Source organism: Syngnathoides biaculeatus, chromosome 12 (assembly GCF_019802595.1).
Source record: "Syngnathoides biaculeatus isolate LvHL_M chromosome 12, ASM1980259v1, whole genome shotgun sequence".
Taxonomy (NCBI): domain Eukaryota; kingdom Metazoa; phylum Chordata; class Actinopteri; order Syngnathiformes; family Syngnathidae; genus Syngnathoides; species Syngnathoides biaculeatus.
The window spans coordinates 3380488-3399353 of NC_084651.1; the positions used below are offsets into that span (position 1 = coordinate 3380488).

At 47.0% G+C, this 18866-nt stretch overlaps 1 protein-coding gene across 2 annotated transcripts in view; it reads right to left on the bottom strand.

Annotated features, from left to right (window-relative positions):
• ehbp1 (EH domain binding protein 1) overlaps positions 1-18866 on the bottom strand; it is a 151319-nt gene that overhangs the window by 2089 nt on the left and 130364 nt on the right. For both annotated transcript variants that reach the window (XM_061836575.1, XM_061836576.1), the window contains 2 exons: positions 9222-9321; positions 8581-8654 (listed from right to left, as the gene is read on the bottom strand). In XM_061836575.1, coding sequence (XP_061692559.1) covers positions 8581-8654; positions 9222-9321 — 174 coding nt within the window. The remainder of the gene's footprint in view (positions 1-8580; positions 8655-9221; positions 9322-18866) is intronic.

The following is an 18866-nucleotide window of genomic DNA, read 5'->3' on the forward strand; positions in this document are numbered from 1 at the left end:
GGGGTGGGGGGGGCACGCCACCCCCCTCCCCTGGTCCCTCCTGACTCTGGTCTCCCGAGTGTGAACAGGAAGGGGCCCCCACGGGGTCCCACTGGGGTTCAGGTGGGACCCCCACCCAAATCCCCATCCGCCTGCCCCGTGAGGAGGAGGAGGGGGTGGGGGGAGGGGGGTGGGGGGGGCTGCCGCCCACAGGGCTCACATCCGCCCGGGCACCAAACAGAAAAGACCACCCGCTGCCCCCCCCCACTCCACCTCAACATTCTCATCATTAGAGGCGCTAATTAAAACATCTGAACGCCCCCCCCCCCCACCCCTCACCACTCATATTTGATGACATGTTGACTGACCAATAAAAAGAATGAAGAATATTTGAAATAAACACGTCGTGTGTGTGTGGACATTTTTCTGTGTGCGTCCAGAAAGCTTTTGGCCTCTTTCAAGTGGCGCACCCAAGCAAATAAACAGAGTTCTGATAATATTTGCACTCCCACAATATCGGGTGGGGGGGGGGGGGGGTGATGTAAACCAAGGAGTGGTGTTGCACAAACGTTTGTATGAATTTTGCAAAGGTGAGAAAAGGAGACGTGAGCGTCGGCATCCCGCGGGAAATCCTACGACTTTTCCTCGACGACTCGAATCTCCCACAAAGCGATGACGCGTGAACGTCGCGCAGCGTTTTCTCAATTTCACGTGAGGGGTCGCCCACCCTCAGGTAAATTGAACACGGTGACAAATGTACGTCCCGCAGTGTGTTTTTTTTTTTTTACCGAGGATTATAACCAGGTGCGCTAACGCTAGGGCCTTGCTAACGCTAGCACAGCGCTAACGCTGGCGCTGCATCACGGGATAAACCGCAGGGTTGAAAGCGTGTGAAAAAAGTCTCGGCTTATAGGCCGGAAAATTACGGTGTGTCCAAAAAGGGAAAAAAAATTGAACTGTAAATTGTGGAAACCGAGAAATACTTCCATCTTGTTTCGTGGTCATCCCCAGAGAAACGATGAAGCCCAGCCCAGCTAGCTTGGGTCGAACGGCAGACCACACCCTGAACTGGTCGCCAGTCAGTCGCAGGGTACAGTAATAAATGCACATCCCAAAACATTTCATCACTTAACTGTACATTTTTAAACCGGTGAACCAATTCAATGCGGCGGACGCCACAATTCTCAGAGGCAAGGCCATTCCACAACATGGCGGCTAAAGGCAGAATAATAACAATAATAAAAAAAAAAATTAAAAATTCCCAAAAGCAATGCTGGAGAAACAAATAAACAAACAAAAAAAATCATCTTCAGAGAAGCTCTCATCTAAAACGGGGCGTGGGGGTCTGGGGGGGGGGGGGGGGTGCCGTCAATCACACATCTCCGGGTCCCGCCCCCCTCATTAGGAAGGTAAACAATAAAGAGGGGAGACGAGAAACGTGAGCGGAGCGAGGCGAGGCGGGCGGGGGTGAGCGGACGCCCGCCAACGAACACAACGGCGGCGTGTCCGCGTCGGTTGGGGGGGGGGGACGCAAAACTGCCGGCGCCGGGGCTGCGTATTCAGATTAAGTCTGGCCGTGAACGCTGCCGGTAACCATGTGAGTCGGCGCAAGATACACAAGAATGCGCTGGTCCAATCCCCGTGAACCCCCTCGGGCCTGTATATACTCGACCCCCCCCCCCCACACACACACACACTTAATGCATTCAGCAGCGAGAGGAGCGCTCCAAACGAGTTCGGAGACGTTGATCTTTACTTCACAAGAAGCGAAAACGCGTTTTCTTGCGTTGTGTTGGCGTCTTCCCGGCTCGCAGACGCTGGCCGGAGTCCAAGTGGAAGGCAAAAAAAAAAATAAAAAATAAAAGAAGAAGTCGACGCAAAATCGTCGGTTTTAAGATCAAACGTCCATGATGCGGCAAATATGGAACTGAAAATAACATTACTTCAAATTGGACATATTTAAATCCTTACTCTTTTATGCAATATTTTGTTCATTAAAAAACAAAAATGTAAAGAAAAAAAATTGGGATGGAAATACAAATGTTTCATCAAAATTTGGCTACCTTTCAAAAAATTTTCCACAACAAAATCCATGTACAGTAATCACGCGTTTATCATGGGAGTTACGTTCCCGAAAACCCCTGCAATAGACAAAAAAAAGAAAAAATTAGCGACGTTATTTATTTTAATATACATTTTAGCTTGTCATGTCATTATCCAAGCCGCCGATCCTCACAAGGGTCGCAGGAAAGCTGGAGCCTATCCCAGCTAGCTTTGGGCGAAAGGCGGACTACACCCTGAACTGGTCGCCAGTCAGTCGCAGGGCAGATATCGACGCCATCACTGAGCGGGAATCGATCCCACGCTGCTCGCACCAAAGTCGGTCGTGTGTACCACTACACCATCAGTTTTATAGAGCAAAAATCAGACTCTAAATTGCCCGTAGTTCTGATGGTGACCGCAATTTTTTTTTTTGTCTCTATGTGCCTTGCGATTGGACGGCGACCAATTCAGGGATTACCTCGCCTCTCACCCAGAGCTGTTCTGGACTCCAGCACACTCCTTTGGGAAAAGAAAGAATTTCCAGGGGGCGGAGTCACGCCCACCGAAGAGATTTGATGCAGTAGTTGATAGTTTTGGGTTGCTTTTTTTCTTGTGGACTTCAATAATGCTCCTAGCTCGTTAGCATTTCTGCATTTTTGTTTTGTTTCAAAGAATTCGTTAAGTCCAGTTCCGAGTTAATGTCACTTTTTGTAAAAATACAAAAAAAAAAAAAAGCTTTTTCCCCCTCATTATTGTTGTTTAAAAGTTATTCTACACTTTTGTTAATAAAAAAGGTTTACATGGCCGGGGGTGAAGTCGGTACGGCAATGCATTCCCAGCCTAACCTACTCTACTACTAAAGTATACATTTAAAGCAAAAAATAAATACATTTCTTAAATCATTTTATTATATAAAGTATTGAAACTATACATGTATTTCTACTATGCAATTTATTCTCAGGAAAAGCTAAAAAAAATGGTTTAAAAAGCTTAATTTGTTTAGGCTTGGAACGCATTATTTCTTTTTCCATTCATTGTAATGGAAAACATCGATTCGGTTTTCGAACAAATCACTTCTCGAACCGTTTTCTGGAACGGATTGTGGTCGAGAACCGAGGTTGTACTGTTTTCTGTCACGTTGTCGACAACCTTCCACGTCGGACCGCTAACATAAACGAGTGCTAACCGGCAAAGGAGCATGAAAACATTGTCCCGACCTCGCATATGCGCTGGAAGATGGGACGGATGGAATTTGGCACTTTGTGACTTTGTCTCGCGCCAGCAACACAAACGAGTGCAAAAAAAAAAGCTGACAAAATAAAAGATGAGAAGGCAGTAAATTATCCCCGTGTATGAACAAAACGCGCGTCATAAAAACGTGGGCGCATCCACCCCGAAAGAGTCGGTGACATCATGAAAAGTCGCCGATGTGATCGCATTCCACAGTGAAGCTAATCAATGGAGGCCGAGGCGCCGCCGCCCCCCCCACCCCCCGCCTTACAAAGCCCAAATAGATTTACAAACGGCGTGTGTGTGTGCGCGCGCGTGCGTGCGTGGGCGTCCGTGTGTGTGTGTGTACGTGGGGATAAGCTCCTGCATAGGATTACATATTGATTTTAAACATATAAAAAAAAGCTTATCATATCAAAGCGTAACAGGAAAAAGTCTGGGACCCGACTATGCATAAATCCCTTTTAGATGCTGAGAGGGCGCCCGCTTGACGACACACACACGCGCGCGCGCGCATAGGTGTGAATGTGTAAGCAGATAAAGAGGCCATAGTGGATCAATTTTGCGGAGGTGAGATGAGAGCGTGGCATACAGATGGCATTTCCCCACCTGGCATCACACCAACACGCACCGTTATCACCGAGAACACAACGTCTGTCTGCGCGCCCTCCCAAATATGTCATTCGGCTCGCTACACGAGCACTTGCCTGGCGCCGACCCCCTTTCCGCAAAGAATGGCCCCCAAACTCAAATCGCCACTTTCCTCCAATTGACAAATAAATGCTTCTCCCTTTAATAATTGCCTCGTTTTTTCCCCATTATTGGAGAAAAATGAAAAATGAGTGCAACTGTCTCAGTTCCTCGATGCCATTTTGAATCTCTTGCCGAGTCTGTGTCAACTCCTACAAAATAAAAGAGCAGCGCCACAAAAGAGTCTCAGGTGACGTTTGCTCGCTCCTCAATGTGTGTACAGTTTATCCATCCATCCATCTATCTCCCTTGCCGCTTATCCTCACAAGGGTCGCGGGAGTACTGGAGCCTATCCCAGCTATCAACAGGCAGGAAGCGGGGTACACCCTGAACTGGTTGGCAGCCAATCGCAGGGCAGATAGAGACAGACAACCAAACACACTCAGAATCACACGTGGGGGCAATTTTGAGTGTCCAATTAATGTTGGATGGTTATTTATTTATTTTTTTTGGGGGGGAACTGGAGTGGCCAAGCGTAGGAAACCCACGCAGGCACGGGGAGAACATGCAAACTCCACACAGGCGGGTCCGGGATTGAACCCGGGACCTCAGAGCTGTGAGGCCAACGCTTTCCAGCTGCGCCACCGTGCCGCCTACAGTTTTCTACTGGTGTGCAATTCATTCAAATAAGAGAAAATCTTGAAAATTTGATCTCAGCTGCTGAACAAAACGGCAGCAAATTGACAACAGAATGATGTGGTCGCTCGACACCGTTCGAGGGAGAAATTGACGAATTCACTCCCGGTTCAGGTCTACTTGAAAACCCAAACTCACAAAAATTACATGTTGTGAATTGCGTTGTGCATTCAACAAAGTCTCATCAGGTTTGTCTCGCGAAAGAACTTTAACTTGATGATTAGGGCACAAGAAAAAATGCCATAGATGGGCTAATGACTACGCAAAAGAAAAAATGAAACCATCATCAACTGTGGTAATTATAAAACTTTGAACGCCAAGTATTAGCAACACATGCAGACAGAGGATACACCAATACTTCATCTCCGATTTATTAAATCTACGCGTAGTATTATATATATATATCCCCACACAATGGAAAGAACACCACAATACCCATCAAATTATCTTTTTTTTTTTTTTTTTTACATTCTAATACAGTAAAGCCTCAATTCTCGAATGTTCCCATTTTCGAACAAATTGGTTTTCGAAAGAAAATTTTGAGATTTTTTTTTTGCTTTTGTTATCGAATGAAAATCGGTACTCGAACGCCTCTGGCAAAACCTGGAAATAATATAATGCGCACGTTGCCAGACCAGCTGACCCACGACCTGCTTTGTTGTGAATTCCCATGCCACCGAAAAAAAACGGTAATAACATAATGCGCGCGGCGAAAGCAGCTGACCCTCTCACGACGCGTTTTGTTATTGTCAATTCGAACGCCCCCCAAAAAAACACCCGGAAATGACATAACGCGTGCGGCGCAACCAGCGCACTTTTGTTATTCTGTATAACGCAGTATCTGGACACAGACGTTTCCCAGACGTGAGTCTTGTTTTTCTTCTTTCTTCTTCCAAAGAAGGCAAGTTGCTTGTTTAAAGTTATCCTGCACTTTTGTTAATTTAAAAAAAAAAAAAAAAAAAAAAAGTTTACAAGGCCGGGGGCCGAGTCGCTACAGATATAGCGTACTCTACTACTAAAGCATACATTTTAAGCAAAAAATAAATATATTTCTTAAATTATTTCATTATATACAGTATTTAAACTACACATGTATTTCTACTATGCAGTTTATTATCAGGAAAAGCTAAAAAAAAAAAAAAAAAAAAGCTTTAAAAAGCGTATTTTTTTCAGGCTTGGAACACATTATTTCTTTTTCCATTCATTGTAATGGAAAAAAATCGATTTGGTTTTCGAACAAATCACTTCTCGAACCGTTTTCTGGAACGGATTGTGGTCGAGAACTGAGGCATCCCTGTAAATCACATGATTATGATATCTAAAGTACAGTGGTGCAGAAGGCATTTTTTTTGGGCGTTAAAAAATACATTTTTTTTTTTTTTGAGGCAACAGAACACAATAACATGACGGCAATTTCATTCACTTCAATGCGCTAAGATGATTTGGAGAGATGAGGACTTTGATATCCGAGCGTGGTCAAAGACTTAATCAAACTCCCGAGTCAAGGCGGCACTGTATTCTAAAAGCGCACAAATAATGGCCTCCCCCGACTGCAGTTGAGTAAATAAACGGCCTCATCCAGAATACGCTTTTGTTAGTTGATCTTAGACGCGCGCGTGTGTGTCCGTGCGAGATGGACCGGCCGAGCAAATCGACAATCCCTCAATGGGCCCGGCCGAGCACCAAATAAGAGTCGCCGACGCGCCGATCATTTGGGTGATGACGCCGTGGACAAAAGCGGCTCGATACAAAAATAAACAACTTCAACACGAGCTCTCTCGCTCCCGCTCGACTACGCGTGTCTGCCCCCCCCCCCTGCTCTCTTGCTAATTACAATTGATTTATGACGGCGCAGGTAGCTTATCAGTGAAATGACAATGGTCGCGCGCCGGCTGGCGAGGGGAGCGGCGGTCTTATTGGGTCAATGTCAGAAAAAAAAGCAAAATCAATTAGCATTGATTGGCCAAAGGTTCATTTTGCCAAAGAGGACGCCGTCGAAAGGGATTAAACTTTACCCCCCAACCCCTCTGACAACTTTGATACGACACAATGGCGGCAAGTGGCGGCGACACTTCACCCGCTTTGGATGATTAAAAAAAAAAAAAAAAAAAAAAAGTCCAAGGCGGATCCGCAATCAGGCATCGGCTGGTCGGGCCTTGGCGGCGGCGGGGGGGGGACGGACAGATAACATTGATCAAGTATCTGTCAGGACCGGCGCTCAAAGCTCATCCGCGCAATTTACATCGAGCACGTTCAAGACGCGCAACGCGGAGAACGCCCGAGTGCACGTTTTAACACGACGTCAAAATCATATTTCAAAACCCTCGCAAAAATAGTACTGATGGAATATTTTGCATTGTTTTTCCAAGACCGCCGATTGCTCAGGAGGGGGCGCTTCGGCACATTTTAGCATCTTCACGTAAATTGGCTGGACATTTAGCACGCGATACATAAATTACGACATTGGGACCAGATCGCGGGTTTATCATTTTTCAGTTATGGACTTGATTTTTGTCGTAATCTGGAGTTGTGCGCCAAATCAGTCAATCAACCAGTGTAGTATTTCAAACGTCAACCAAAAGCTAGCGTTTCCCCCTTCGCTGTGGGCCAGACCATCAACCAGCACGTCTACAAAGATCGTGAGAGAGTCGCTGGTTCGCCATGGCAACGCGCCCGCTCACAATGCTCTGAACGTCGGACAATTCCTGGACCTGTTCCAAATACTTGGATGACGTCAAGATGACCGCGACGGGAGCGCCATGAAGGATCCCGGGAAAATGTCCAGGTTGTCCTTTGGAATTGAACACCAGTCCTGGAACTTTTCTGACATATCTCGTATGGCCGGTGTAAATATTTCAGATTTTCACGTAGTGTAGGTGGGTTTGGAATACACCCCACGCAATAAACACAGGTTCACTGTACTTCATAAGTATTGAGCTCGCGCACGTGACGTCACCATTTTCACGGCGCAATATTGACATTGTGGGCGACGCTGAACCGGAGGAGAATATTTACAATACCCGAGATCTGTTGTACGGTTGGTTGTCACCACAGATGAGACACGATATTCAAAGACATCATTCTGTGGAATACCATCTGAAAAAAATCCAGAACAGATCAATGGATTTCGGGAATTAAACGTGATGGATGGTGCCCAACCAAAATACGCACACCCCTGCGTAGCGATCGCTTCATTTCAGGTAGTATTTATTCTTCTCAATCTCTAATGACCAAAAAGTATTCATAATGCCAAGTTTGCTCATTTAAGAACAAGGCGTATTTAAAAAAATGTCTGTTGCAGAGAGGTTTACGGAGGTAATGTGTGGCACCAATACGCTTCCGTGTACGGAGACTACATTTTGTTAATGAATGCTAGTTTGTGTAAAACCAGGGGTCATTTGATTAAATATTGGTATTTGTATCGAAAACTAGCTGAAAAGATCGATGGATTCCGGCAAAGGTTAACGTGCTTCCGCGTTCACGAGCCGTCAACCCGTCACGATGTGGGACTTATTCCAACAAAGTATTCGTGTGCGTCCAGACTTTTTATACGCTTTTCCGCGTAAACCTTGACGACTTCCTCACCAGATCAATGTGTGGATCCAGTTGTCCGAGGCAAGCGGAACCGAATTAACAGTCCAATTTCTTATCGGCCAAAACATCCTCTATGCCGAGTTTATCTCATTTTTCCACATACTTTCACTTATTTTCACCTTCTAAACATCTGACGAGACTCTGGGCGTCGTGCGACAAGACGTTTTCCCGTGTCGTCTCCGAGCGACTTCGCATTGAGCGCCGCTTAGCTCGACCGTCAATACGGCGACGTCAAACAAAAGTCGCGTGATCTGATGACGGGAGGCGATAACGTTGGACACGATGAATCCTGAACCATTTCGCCGCCGCAATTCCGAGCGACGCCCGAAGGCGACGCGTCCGTGTTACCTTCAATGGCCAGCATGGCTCTGAGCTCTCTGTTGAGGAGTTCGAAGCGTCTCTCCAGGTCGTGCTCCTTCTCCCTGCAGGCGGGGGAGGGGGGAGCAAAGTTCATCAATATGTTAATGGCTAAATCATTACAGCGGGACGCCCGCATAAATAAACATCGATCGCCACACTCGCCGGAACCTTCTCACACTTTTAATCTAGTGCCGCACACGCATCCGCGCTCAGACCTTCGGCGCGGCGTGTGTGCGTGCGAAATGACATCACGGCAGGTGTGTGTGTGTGTGTGGCGCAAATTCAATTCTTTCCTCTTTCAGCCATATTAAAAAATGAGCCCTAATAGAATTTGTCCTTGACGCTCGTCTTTCCCGCACAAAGAGGGACCACAAAGGCCTCATAATAAGCCCTTCTGTCAATTGGCCACTTTAAACGCCCCCCCCCCCCCCCGGCCCCCACTCTTTGGTCGTGATATAATGTGATTAGGAATACTTCAATCTCGCCGCTTGCACGCTTCCACATCCTTGCAAATGGGTGTGCGCGGGGTCCGGCTGAGCGCGCGCACACACCGGCAATCGCACCAGACAGATATAATATGCACATTTCTATTGATTTCACGTCCATGAATGAACGTGAAGGGAACGTACAGCATGGAGAGTTGGTTCTGTCTCCTGATGAGCGCGTTCTTCTTGTTGACCAACATGAACCACTCCTGCATCATGGCCTCCTCCTCCTCCTTGTTGTTGCCTGCACGCACGCATACAAACACACACACGTTAGAAAGGGCACACTGCCTATTTCACTGCATTTAATAAGACTATTATATTGTGTTATTACTATGTTATTACAATTTTTTTAAACTTTTTTTGCAGTCAGTTTACAGTTGTCTTGCCGGTAGATTTTCAAAATGATTAAGGGAAAAAAAAGATACACAACCCTGGGTGTAAATATTTAGTATTAAAAAATCCATCCATTTTTTTTGCTGCTTATCCTCACGAGGGTCGGACAGAGGGCTGGAGCCTATCCCAGCTGTCAACAGGCAGAAGGCGGGGTACACCCTGAACTGGTCGCCAGAGCACACCGAGACAAAGAGCCGCACCCACAATCACACCTAGGGGCAATTTAGTGTCCAATTAATGTTGCACATTTTTGGGATGTGGGAGGAAACCGGAGTGCCCACCCGGAGGAAACCCACGCAGGTACGGGGAGAACATGCAAACTCCACACAGGCGGGGCCGGGATCAAACCCGGTTACTCAGAAGTCTGAGGCCAATGCTTCACCAGGTGGTCCACCGTGGCGCCATGTTATAAAAAACAATTAAATTCATAATTATGAAGCAATATCTAATAAAAGTACATATGTCGTCCACTGCCACTGACGAGTTTTGAAGCCAAAAATCTGTTAACTGGAAGTGCTGGCAGTGAATGACTTCAAAAAGGGAACCGCACCCCAAAAAAATGAATCAAGAAAATATTTTGAATGTGACGTATCATTTTAAAGTTAGTATTTGTTTCATATTTTGGAGGAATATTATAAATTCAGCCTGCGTGTCTTTTCTTTTTTTTTTTTTTTTTTTTTTTTAAAATAACAGTTCCTCAGTGGTTTTAATTTTAGAATGGCACGGCAGACCATCTGAAAGACTCCCGTGATCCGTGCGGGGTCCACGAGCTGCAAGTTGCGTACCTGAGCTTTAACCAGCGTATAAATCTGAGAAATAATATGAAGGAGTCCATCAATATTTGTCCCAAAAAACTAAAGGCGCTGGTTTTTCAGGGGTGACACGAAAAGGCGTGCGCGCAGCATCGGCGCTGGCGTGATGTCATTCCATTACGGACGCCAGGCGATGAAAGCAAAACGTCAGGATTTAGCGGCCGCGGTGGATGACGGTCGGCGACTTTCAAACGGGTGCCGGCGGCGGGATGAAGGCGGGTCAGCGTGCCGCCTGCGAGTCCAATAAAACAAGCAAATAATCACGGCAAATATTAAGCTCCTGTGACATTGCGGCGGCCCGCGAGACGACAACCGAGGGGGATTAGAAATATGGCTCCCCTCCCACAACGCCTGCCAAGCGAGAGGAAGAAGAAGAAGAAGAAGAAAAAAAAAAAAAAAAAAGGAGGCGGGACAAGACCAAGAGACTTCGGATGAAATCAAAAACAGCATTTTAGTGATTAAATTAATTTATAAATTACTGATATCAGATGCGTTCTAAGCTTCATGTTCTAAAATGGAAATGAATGTCATTACATACCGTACAACATACAGTGGATATGACCCCGTTCAAATGCCCTTTTTTTATGATTTCAAATTTGACAAACGATAATTAATTACAAATATCTGAACCACCGTAATTTTCCGGCCTACAAGTCGTGATTTTTTTTTCCGCACACGCTTTCAACCCTGCGTGTTATGCGGTGATGCGGCTAATTTGTGCATTTTTTTTCCTAACGGCCGCAAGGGGGCACTCGAGCGGAAAACAGGGAGGAGCGAGATCGGTGGAATATATGTGCCGAGGAAGTGACTTTTACCGGTCCGACCCAGTTCGCGCTGCGCTATTGATTTTTACTGGTATGTTTTTTTTTTAAACCGGCTCTGTTAGCCCGGCACTAGCGTCAGTGTGGCGGCGCTAGCATTAGCGTGGCGCCGCTAGTGTTAAAATCTTTGCGTACCGTCTTTCTTTGTAAATATTTCGTTTCAATGTGGGCACTTGTGGCATTTATGTACTGTATGTACCAAATAGTATTTCCTTTACAAATGTATTGGGTTGGTCTTATAACCTGGCGGCCAGGAATTACGGTATATGTTCCAACTAGCGCTTTGTCTTTTGTCTTCATTTCTCTCCCTCCTCTTCAAACTTTGTTCTGTTTAAAAAAAAAAAAAAAAAAAGACATCTTTCCTAGAGGAGATGTGAAAATAATTTTGTTGCAAAAATCTACACACCTTCTTATACATGGGTATGTGGCTGTGTTTGGTCAACATCCGATAAAAAAAAATGGACCCAAATATGATACAAGCGGGAAGAGGAACGAGTTTGAGTACGTCGTTGACTTCCGTGTTGGTGCCGAGCCATCGCTTGCCATTTCCCAGCTCAAGGCGTTCACTGCCGCCCTTGATCAAGAAAATTGACGCGTGATGGCCACGGTTAACGCAGAGACGCACAGCGATACCATCACGCGCACAAGATACAGGTGATACACGCAAGGCGACACAGAGCCTATCTGATTGTCTATGTTGTTTGGCGAGTGGATACGATGACAGGAACAAGCGCCCTCGGTTGGAATGAGGCGGTCCTGACCGGTTTTGTTAGCACCACGCGCTAGCCGCTCAGAGAAATCAAAACAGAAAGAAAAATTATCCTGCACCTCAGAAAATGTATGGATGGATCGTTTTGGAATTAGAAATCAAGGGTAATGTGTTTTTTTGACTATTGCTAATGTTTGTAAACAAAACAAAAAATGCTTGCAATATCTCGCCAATATTGTTTATGATATGACTTTGAAATTTTGGTACGGATTTGAACAAAGTGGAAGTTTGGAAGTTGACATGCGTGATTTGGCCGCACGGGCCACATAAAATCACGCGGCGGGACGGCCCTGGCCCCCGGGCCTTGAGTTTGACACCGGCGTGCTCACCATTCGCTGATACGACGGGAAAGGACATGAAAGCTCACTCAACAGCCTTGTTGAGCGTGTGTATGACACTTGTTCGTTAGCATTAGCGTTAGCGTCCGTCAGAGGCACTCAAGTGAGCCGAGCGAGATGATTTACAACTTGACGCTACTTTGCCCGGGGGTGTCTCTCTCCCCCCCTCCCCTCAATTACCTGCCTCATTATTATTGTCACTACCGCCATTATCGCCGCGCACACCCACATTAAACGCATGAAGAGCTGGGCCGCACTTCACGTAATTAATATCGCGCCGAAGAAGGCCTCGCTCACCTGCCGACAAACACCACCCCCCCCCCCCCACTCTAAAAGGTATTTCATTAGCCGGCCCGTTAGCGTACAAGCTCCGGGAACAAAGGCCTCGTTTATAGCCGCCTCGGATCGACGGGGAGCCCCCCGCAGGACGTCAGCGGCTCGGCGCGCGAGTGTAAAGAGAAGCGGGGAGAGGCTATCCCCGCTCATAATCTCGCCACAAAAGGCATCATCCTATTAACGCCGTGATCTGGCGCTACACGGGGGCGGCTGCCTATTATTATTATGAAGGTGAGTGGCTGATACAGGGAGCCGGCGGGGGCGGGGGGCGGGGGGGGGTGCTATTAGCTCCGGGACAAGGGCAGGTATGGCGGAGTAGCAGAAGAGGACCCCCCCCCCGCCCGCTCACTCCATTCATCGGCGCTCTCGGCCCTCCGGGGGACGCTTTCTATTTGGATTCAATGACGACGACGAGAGATTCCGCAAACAAACACGGGACAACGAGCGAGGAGGCTCGCTGGGAATAACATTCACCCGACAGAGGTGGACCCCCCCCCCCAGGCCTTTTTATATGCCCCCGGGGCCATCATATGATTGTTTTCACCAACGCTTCTTGTTAGTTCACTTTTTTTGTTCATAATGGTCATACAGGAGATACATGCATATGTTTTTAAAAAAATGAAAAGTTTGGTGAAAACCAAGAAAAGATGCCCGGTTGGGTATTTCTCAATTTTTGGTATTGCAATATTTCCCTTTATACCAAATTGTGTAAAGCTGCAGGTGAATCCCGCCTTTCCTGGCTTCTGTTTGTACTATAGCCATAAAAGTTCAACTCTGGAAAAAAAAAAAAAAGATTTCATTTTACACATCACCTAAACCTGGAATGATACATTTATTGATTATTCCTGAAAATATTTTCCCCCTTGAGAATATGTTTTCCCCTAAGAATTTCTTTCCATACAAATGATTCATTTTCAGATAAGTTACCCCCCCCCTTCCCCAGAATTATTTTAGCCGAGAAAAGTATTGAGATAATTTTCTCACCAAGAATAAGTTATTATGAAAAAAATAATTCCCACTTTTTGGTGCGATTCTCCAAAACTCAAAGCCGTCGTCTTCGAAATGACAGAACCGCAAGAAGGCCACTCCCGACTCCAAGGTTCTCAGTGCTATCAAATATAGTATGATTATTATTGTTATAATTCTATTCAATGATGAAATTAAGTTCATTAAAAAACAAAGGATCCAAGATTGACAATACATTTGTATGTAAGTAAATATGTGCCAGCAGGATTTGGATTTGAAATGGCACAGAAAACAGGATTTGAAATTGAAATGTAAAGGGATTACATTTTTAATAGTTGTATTTCAGTGTAACTTTTCACAATTCAACTGGCTACAATTCGCTGTCTAAAATTCACCGTCTGTGCCACCAGGCGGGGGTTACTTCAGGTCAGAACCGAACAGCCAGCCAATCCAGTTACGCTTTCTTAGTATGCGACGTCATGTGACTGAGAAAGCCTAACTACGATTGGCTGGGTTTTCAGTTCTGACCTGAAGTAACCCCCGCCTGGTGGCACAGACGGCGAATTTCAGACAGTTGAATTGTTAAACATTGAAAAGTTACACTGAAATACAACTCTTGAAAATTTAATCACTTTACATTTCAAATTCAAATCCCGGCGGCACATATTTACTTCCGTACATGTGAGTCTTCCTTCGTGTCACGTGACAACTTTTCCCCCAGTGACGGTCACCTGACCTGCATGAGCAAAACTGCGGCTACTGCAAATACCGCTTAAAGTATGTGATACGAGAAAGAAACGAGATGAGTACGACTGATGACCCTCTAAGTTCATTTAGGTCGGCAGTACGCGAGCATTTCGGCTCCCCGCTCGAGACCGAAAACTGAAATTGTGTAATTGATCGGACCCACAATATTTGCTGGGCTCCCCCCAAAAAATCTCATCAAGTCACGTAAAACTATAAATGTAAATAAAGAATACAAATATTCTTGTCATGGCATTATCCAAGGCGCTTATGCTCACGAGGGTTGCGGGAAAGCGGGAGCCTATCTCAGCGAGCTTCGTGCGAAAGGCGGACTTCCACCCTGAACTGAACCGAAAGGAGCGGGAATCGATCCCACGCTGCCCGCACCAAAAGCAGGCGAGTGTACCGCTACGCCATCAGTGACCAAATATTCTTTATTTTCTTAATTTACTTTAAGTAACAGTGTACTGAATCGCGGGGTGAGAAATGGAGATACGAATCGCATTTTAATTGGGTGTAGCGTTACGGTCCTCGCGGCGACTGACACTCGGCCATCACGCCATCCGTGAGGGGTGAAAGACAACTTTGAGGGACTCTCGCACTCTTTCAAAAGGGGGGTGGGGGGGGGGTACTTAACACACACACACACACACACACACACACTCATCTCGGCGGTCTTTCATTCTGCTCCTCGACCGCGTCAAAAAAGGCGGCGATGACCCGGCGGTGTAGCTTATTAACCCCTCCGTCGGCTCTTATCGGCCAATGAATAGCTCCGTCATCTGGCCCTCCTCATCCTCATCTTCCTCCCGGGCGTCAGTGCTTTTTCTTTTCTTTTTTTCCAGGCCTATAATATACACACACACAAAACCGAGGAAGGGGGTGGGGGGTGCCCGCGATGTCGTCACTCGATTGTCGCGGACCAGAAAACATCAACAGCTGAATTGCGGAACGGCAGCGCTGGCCTCTCCTGAGCTTTGAAGGCATTAAGAGCCCTCCTCTCGTCCTCAATGTGCTGCCTTAAATGCTTTTCCTCTCTTCTTTCCCTCTTTTCTTGTCAAGCGGGGGCCACCCAGCAGAAGGCAACTGATGCAAAACAGCGCAGTAATCCCCCCCCCCGCCCCCGTCCCCTCTCACACAGTAGCCTTTATCCCTGGGATTTAGTTTTGTGTACAGTCAACCCCCGCCGTACCGCAGACTTGGAACCAAACCTTTCTCGCTGCTTTTCAAAATGATTGGAACATGCATGCTAATTTCACCGAGGCCCTCTTGAGTGTTTCTCGCTACGTGTTAGCATTGGGCTAGCAAACGTTCAGTAGACCAAATAATAAGCTTCGGTTCTCTGTTTTGGTGTTTAAAGCCCAAGTGTCATCCCTATAAACGTTCTAAAATAGATATTCCACTGAACAATACATGTAACATTATTCACTTAAATGTCTATATGAACAAATAAATACGATAGTATATCATCCATGCGCAAAGTGGTCGCCATATTGGCTGCATCTCCTGCCCGTGACGTCACCCCTGACATTCGCCATTGAAAACACGCCGTGGCCCCGACTATGGGACACGCCCCTTCTGACACGGAAGCTCTTTTTCGAAGTGGCAATGTTACCCTATTGTTTCCAGCTATATTTAGATGATATGCGGATCACGGCCAAACCGCCTCCACGCCAGAATCACCTCCGCACGCCGGTGATAAAAACAATACCGCCTGCTAGCGACGCCGCCGCTGCCGTGGCCAAACCACCTCCCCGTTTGATCCACTTCCGCGGCGGAGATGAGACACCGGTGGCCAGCTCGGCCTTGTCGACAAGGCCGGCGGCGAACCACAAGGCCTGCGGAGGCCGTCCTTCACTGGTTGCTGCGCGGAAGCCTTTCGATGCGCACATCGACACATTTAGCACCCCTGATTTACGGATTACGCCCCTCCCACCCCAACTATTGTTTTTTTTTTTTTTTAGTAGCTGTATACACACCTACTTGTCATTTGGAACCCACGAAGCTCTCGTCCTTTGCACCCGTGCAATCCGTTTTTCACACCGAACTGGGTCTTTTTGAAAAGTATGGAGAGCGAATCCATCACCCCGAGTGTTCGAGCAATATCCAGCAATGCAACGAGCCGGCATTTTGGCTAACACGGAGGAACAACGCGCTTACCTACCAGCAGGTAAAACTAGTAAAAACAGACGAGACCGCTTGAGTCCGCGACTGCCCTGTACGTCACTTCCTGCTTCTTGGCGATTTCGGATTTTCATGGCGGGAGTTACAAAAAGCCATAAAATCATGTTTTGTGGTGAAAAAAACAGCTGGGTCCATACTGGCTGCCGTTTTTTCCATTATTAACAAACTAAAAATCATGCACTTCATGACAGTGGACCTTTAAATGTACAATGTGCAGGTTGAACAGTTTGTGAAAATCGTTGAAACGGTTCAACCCTTTTCGGCTCAGTCCGCATGTGTCCCGTTCGGTTCATGGGCAGCCGCAAAACCTCGTTTTTGCTTCCGTCTCATTCACTAATGAGGCGAACCAATGGACAGCAGCGCTAATCAAATCCAAGATGGCACCACGCGTCGTTGCGGTGGAACGCATAAAATGCGGGCGGAATTTGGATAAGGGCGGGGTTGTTCACACCAAAATGTCAAATTGTGAAAAGATTTAGTTGAAAAACGAGAGTTGGATTGTCATCAGGTCGGTCTAGAAAGTGTCCCGCAATTAACTGGCCGAACGCGTCCAGGCTGGTGGGACACAAGCGTCGCCTTCGCCAATTTTCATCGTTTCCCCCCAACGTAGCGGTCGGCTAAAAAGGTGTTTGGAAACCGTCCCTGCCTGCGACCCGGCTTAATGCCGGTGTTACGGGACGCCTGTTGATAAGCAGCGGATCGCCGAGGCTGAGCAAAGGCTAAGCCAGGTACTTTAGCTCCCCCGAGTGCGCGTATTTACACACACGGTGAGGTGTGAAGCTCGCCTGGGGAGCTTAGACGGAGGCGTGGGGGGTGTTTAGGGTGACTGAGAGTTGACTTAGCGCTACTGTCAACTTTAGCTGCCCGCGCGGTGGCGTTAATTGGCGGCAGCTTAGCAAAACGTTTTCGTGGCGGGCTAAACGTGTCGGGTCCGAGGTGTCGTGTTTCGGACGGGGGGAGCGTGTGGAATTTATTAAGCCCCTTTCACAAGGCAGGTCTTTTTTTTTGGTGTGTTGATTTGTCGACACGCGGGGGAAGAACCAAGTCAAACCGTGGCGGTGGAACACCTTCTGTGTCCAAGCGGCCCCTGACACCGGTTTCACCAATAAACACAAAATGAAGTGGAAATTTCTACCATGACAGGACATGAAAAAGTTCTTTTCCTTTCGGCTTGTCCCGTCATCTTTCTCCATCTAAGCCTATCTCGTGCATCTTCCTCTCTAACAGCCATCCATCAACCTTTTCTTTGGTCTTCCTCTCGCTCTCTTCCTTGGTAGCTCCATCCTTACCGTCCTCCTACCAATTTCCTCCCTCCCTCACCTCTGAACACGTCCAAACCATCGATGTCTGGTCTCTCGGGCCTTGTCACCAAAACATCCAACTTTGACTGTCCCTCTAATGAGCTCATTTCTAATCCTACCCAACCTGCTCACTCCGAGCGAGAATCTCAACATTTCTCATTCATTTCTGCCACCTCCAGTTCTGCTTCCTGCCACCGTCTCCAATCCGTACATCATGGCCGGGTACACCACCGTTTTATAAACTTTGCCCTTCATCCAAGCGGAGAATCTTCTGTCACATAGAACACCAGACACCTTCCACCAACTGTTCCACCCCGCTTGGACCCGTTTCTTCACTTCCTTACCACAGTCTCCATTGCTCTGGATTGTTGACCCCGAATATTTGAAGCCGTCCACCCTCGCCATCTCTTCACCGTCCTCCTCCGCCCCTCTCATTCACGCCGATATATTCTGTTTTACACCGAGACTTCTAGCCTTACTCCCTTTCCACAATATATCATCTTTTCTCCCAATCATCATGTCAAATAACTCGTGAGCTTTTCCTGTCACAGTCCCAACGTTCAAAGTCCCTACACACAGCCGCATGGTCTGTGCATTTCTCTTCTTCTTCTGTCAACTCCTCCTCTTTTTTTGCCTTCGACCTACATTACCTTAATTTCCACCTACGTCTTGCAGATTAACATTTCCGGAGGCGGGCGTAAGAAGTCCGGGCCGCGACATAACCTATATGGAATTCGCATGATGGAACGCTCATAAGTCCCCAGTCCCCATGCCCCAAAATTGAACAAGAAGTCAGCCATTTTGGTTTGAAGCAGCTATTCTCTCTTGGAAATGAAAATGTATCCAGACCACAATTTCACAGATTAACTAAGAAATGAGTACAGGAACAGGACACACGACAAAGTCTCATGTACGCAAGTCACCCATTTTAGCCAAAATCTAGCGCTTGCGTATTAGCACCCTCCTACTACGGGAAATTCTCCAAATGAGCTCCAAAATAAAACAATTGGGGCGACTCTGAATTGCAGTAGCTTTCCCTCCTTACCCCGTGTAATCAAAGTCTGTTTATTTCCGGACCCCCCCCGAAAAAGGCCTCAGAGGGCCGTTCATCGCTGCCCGCAG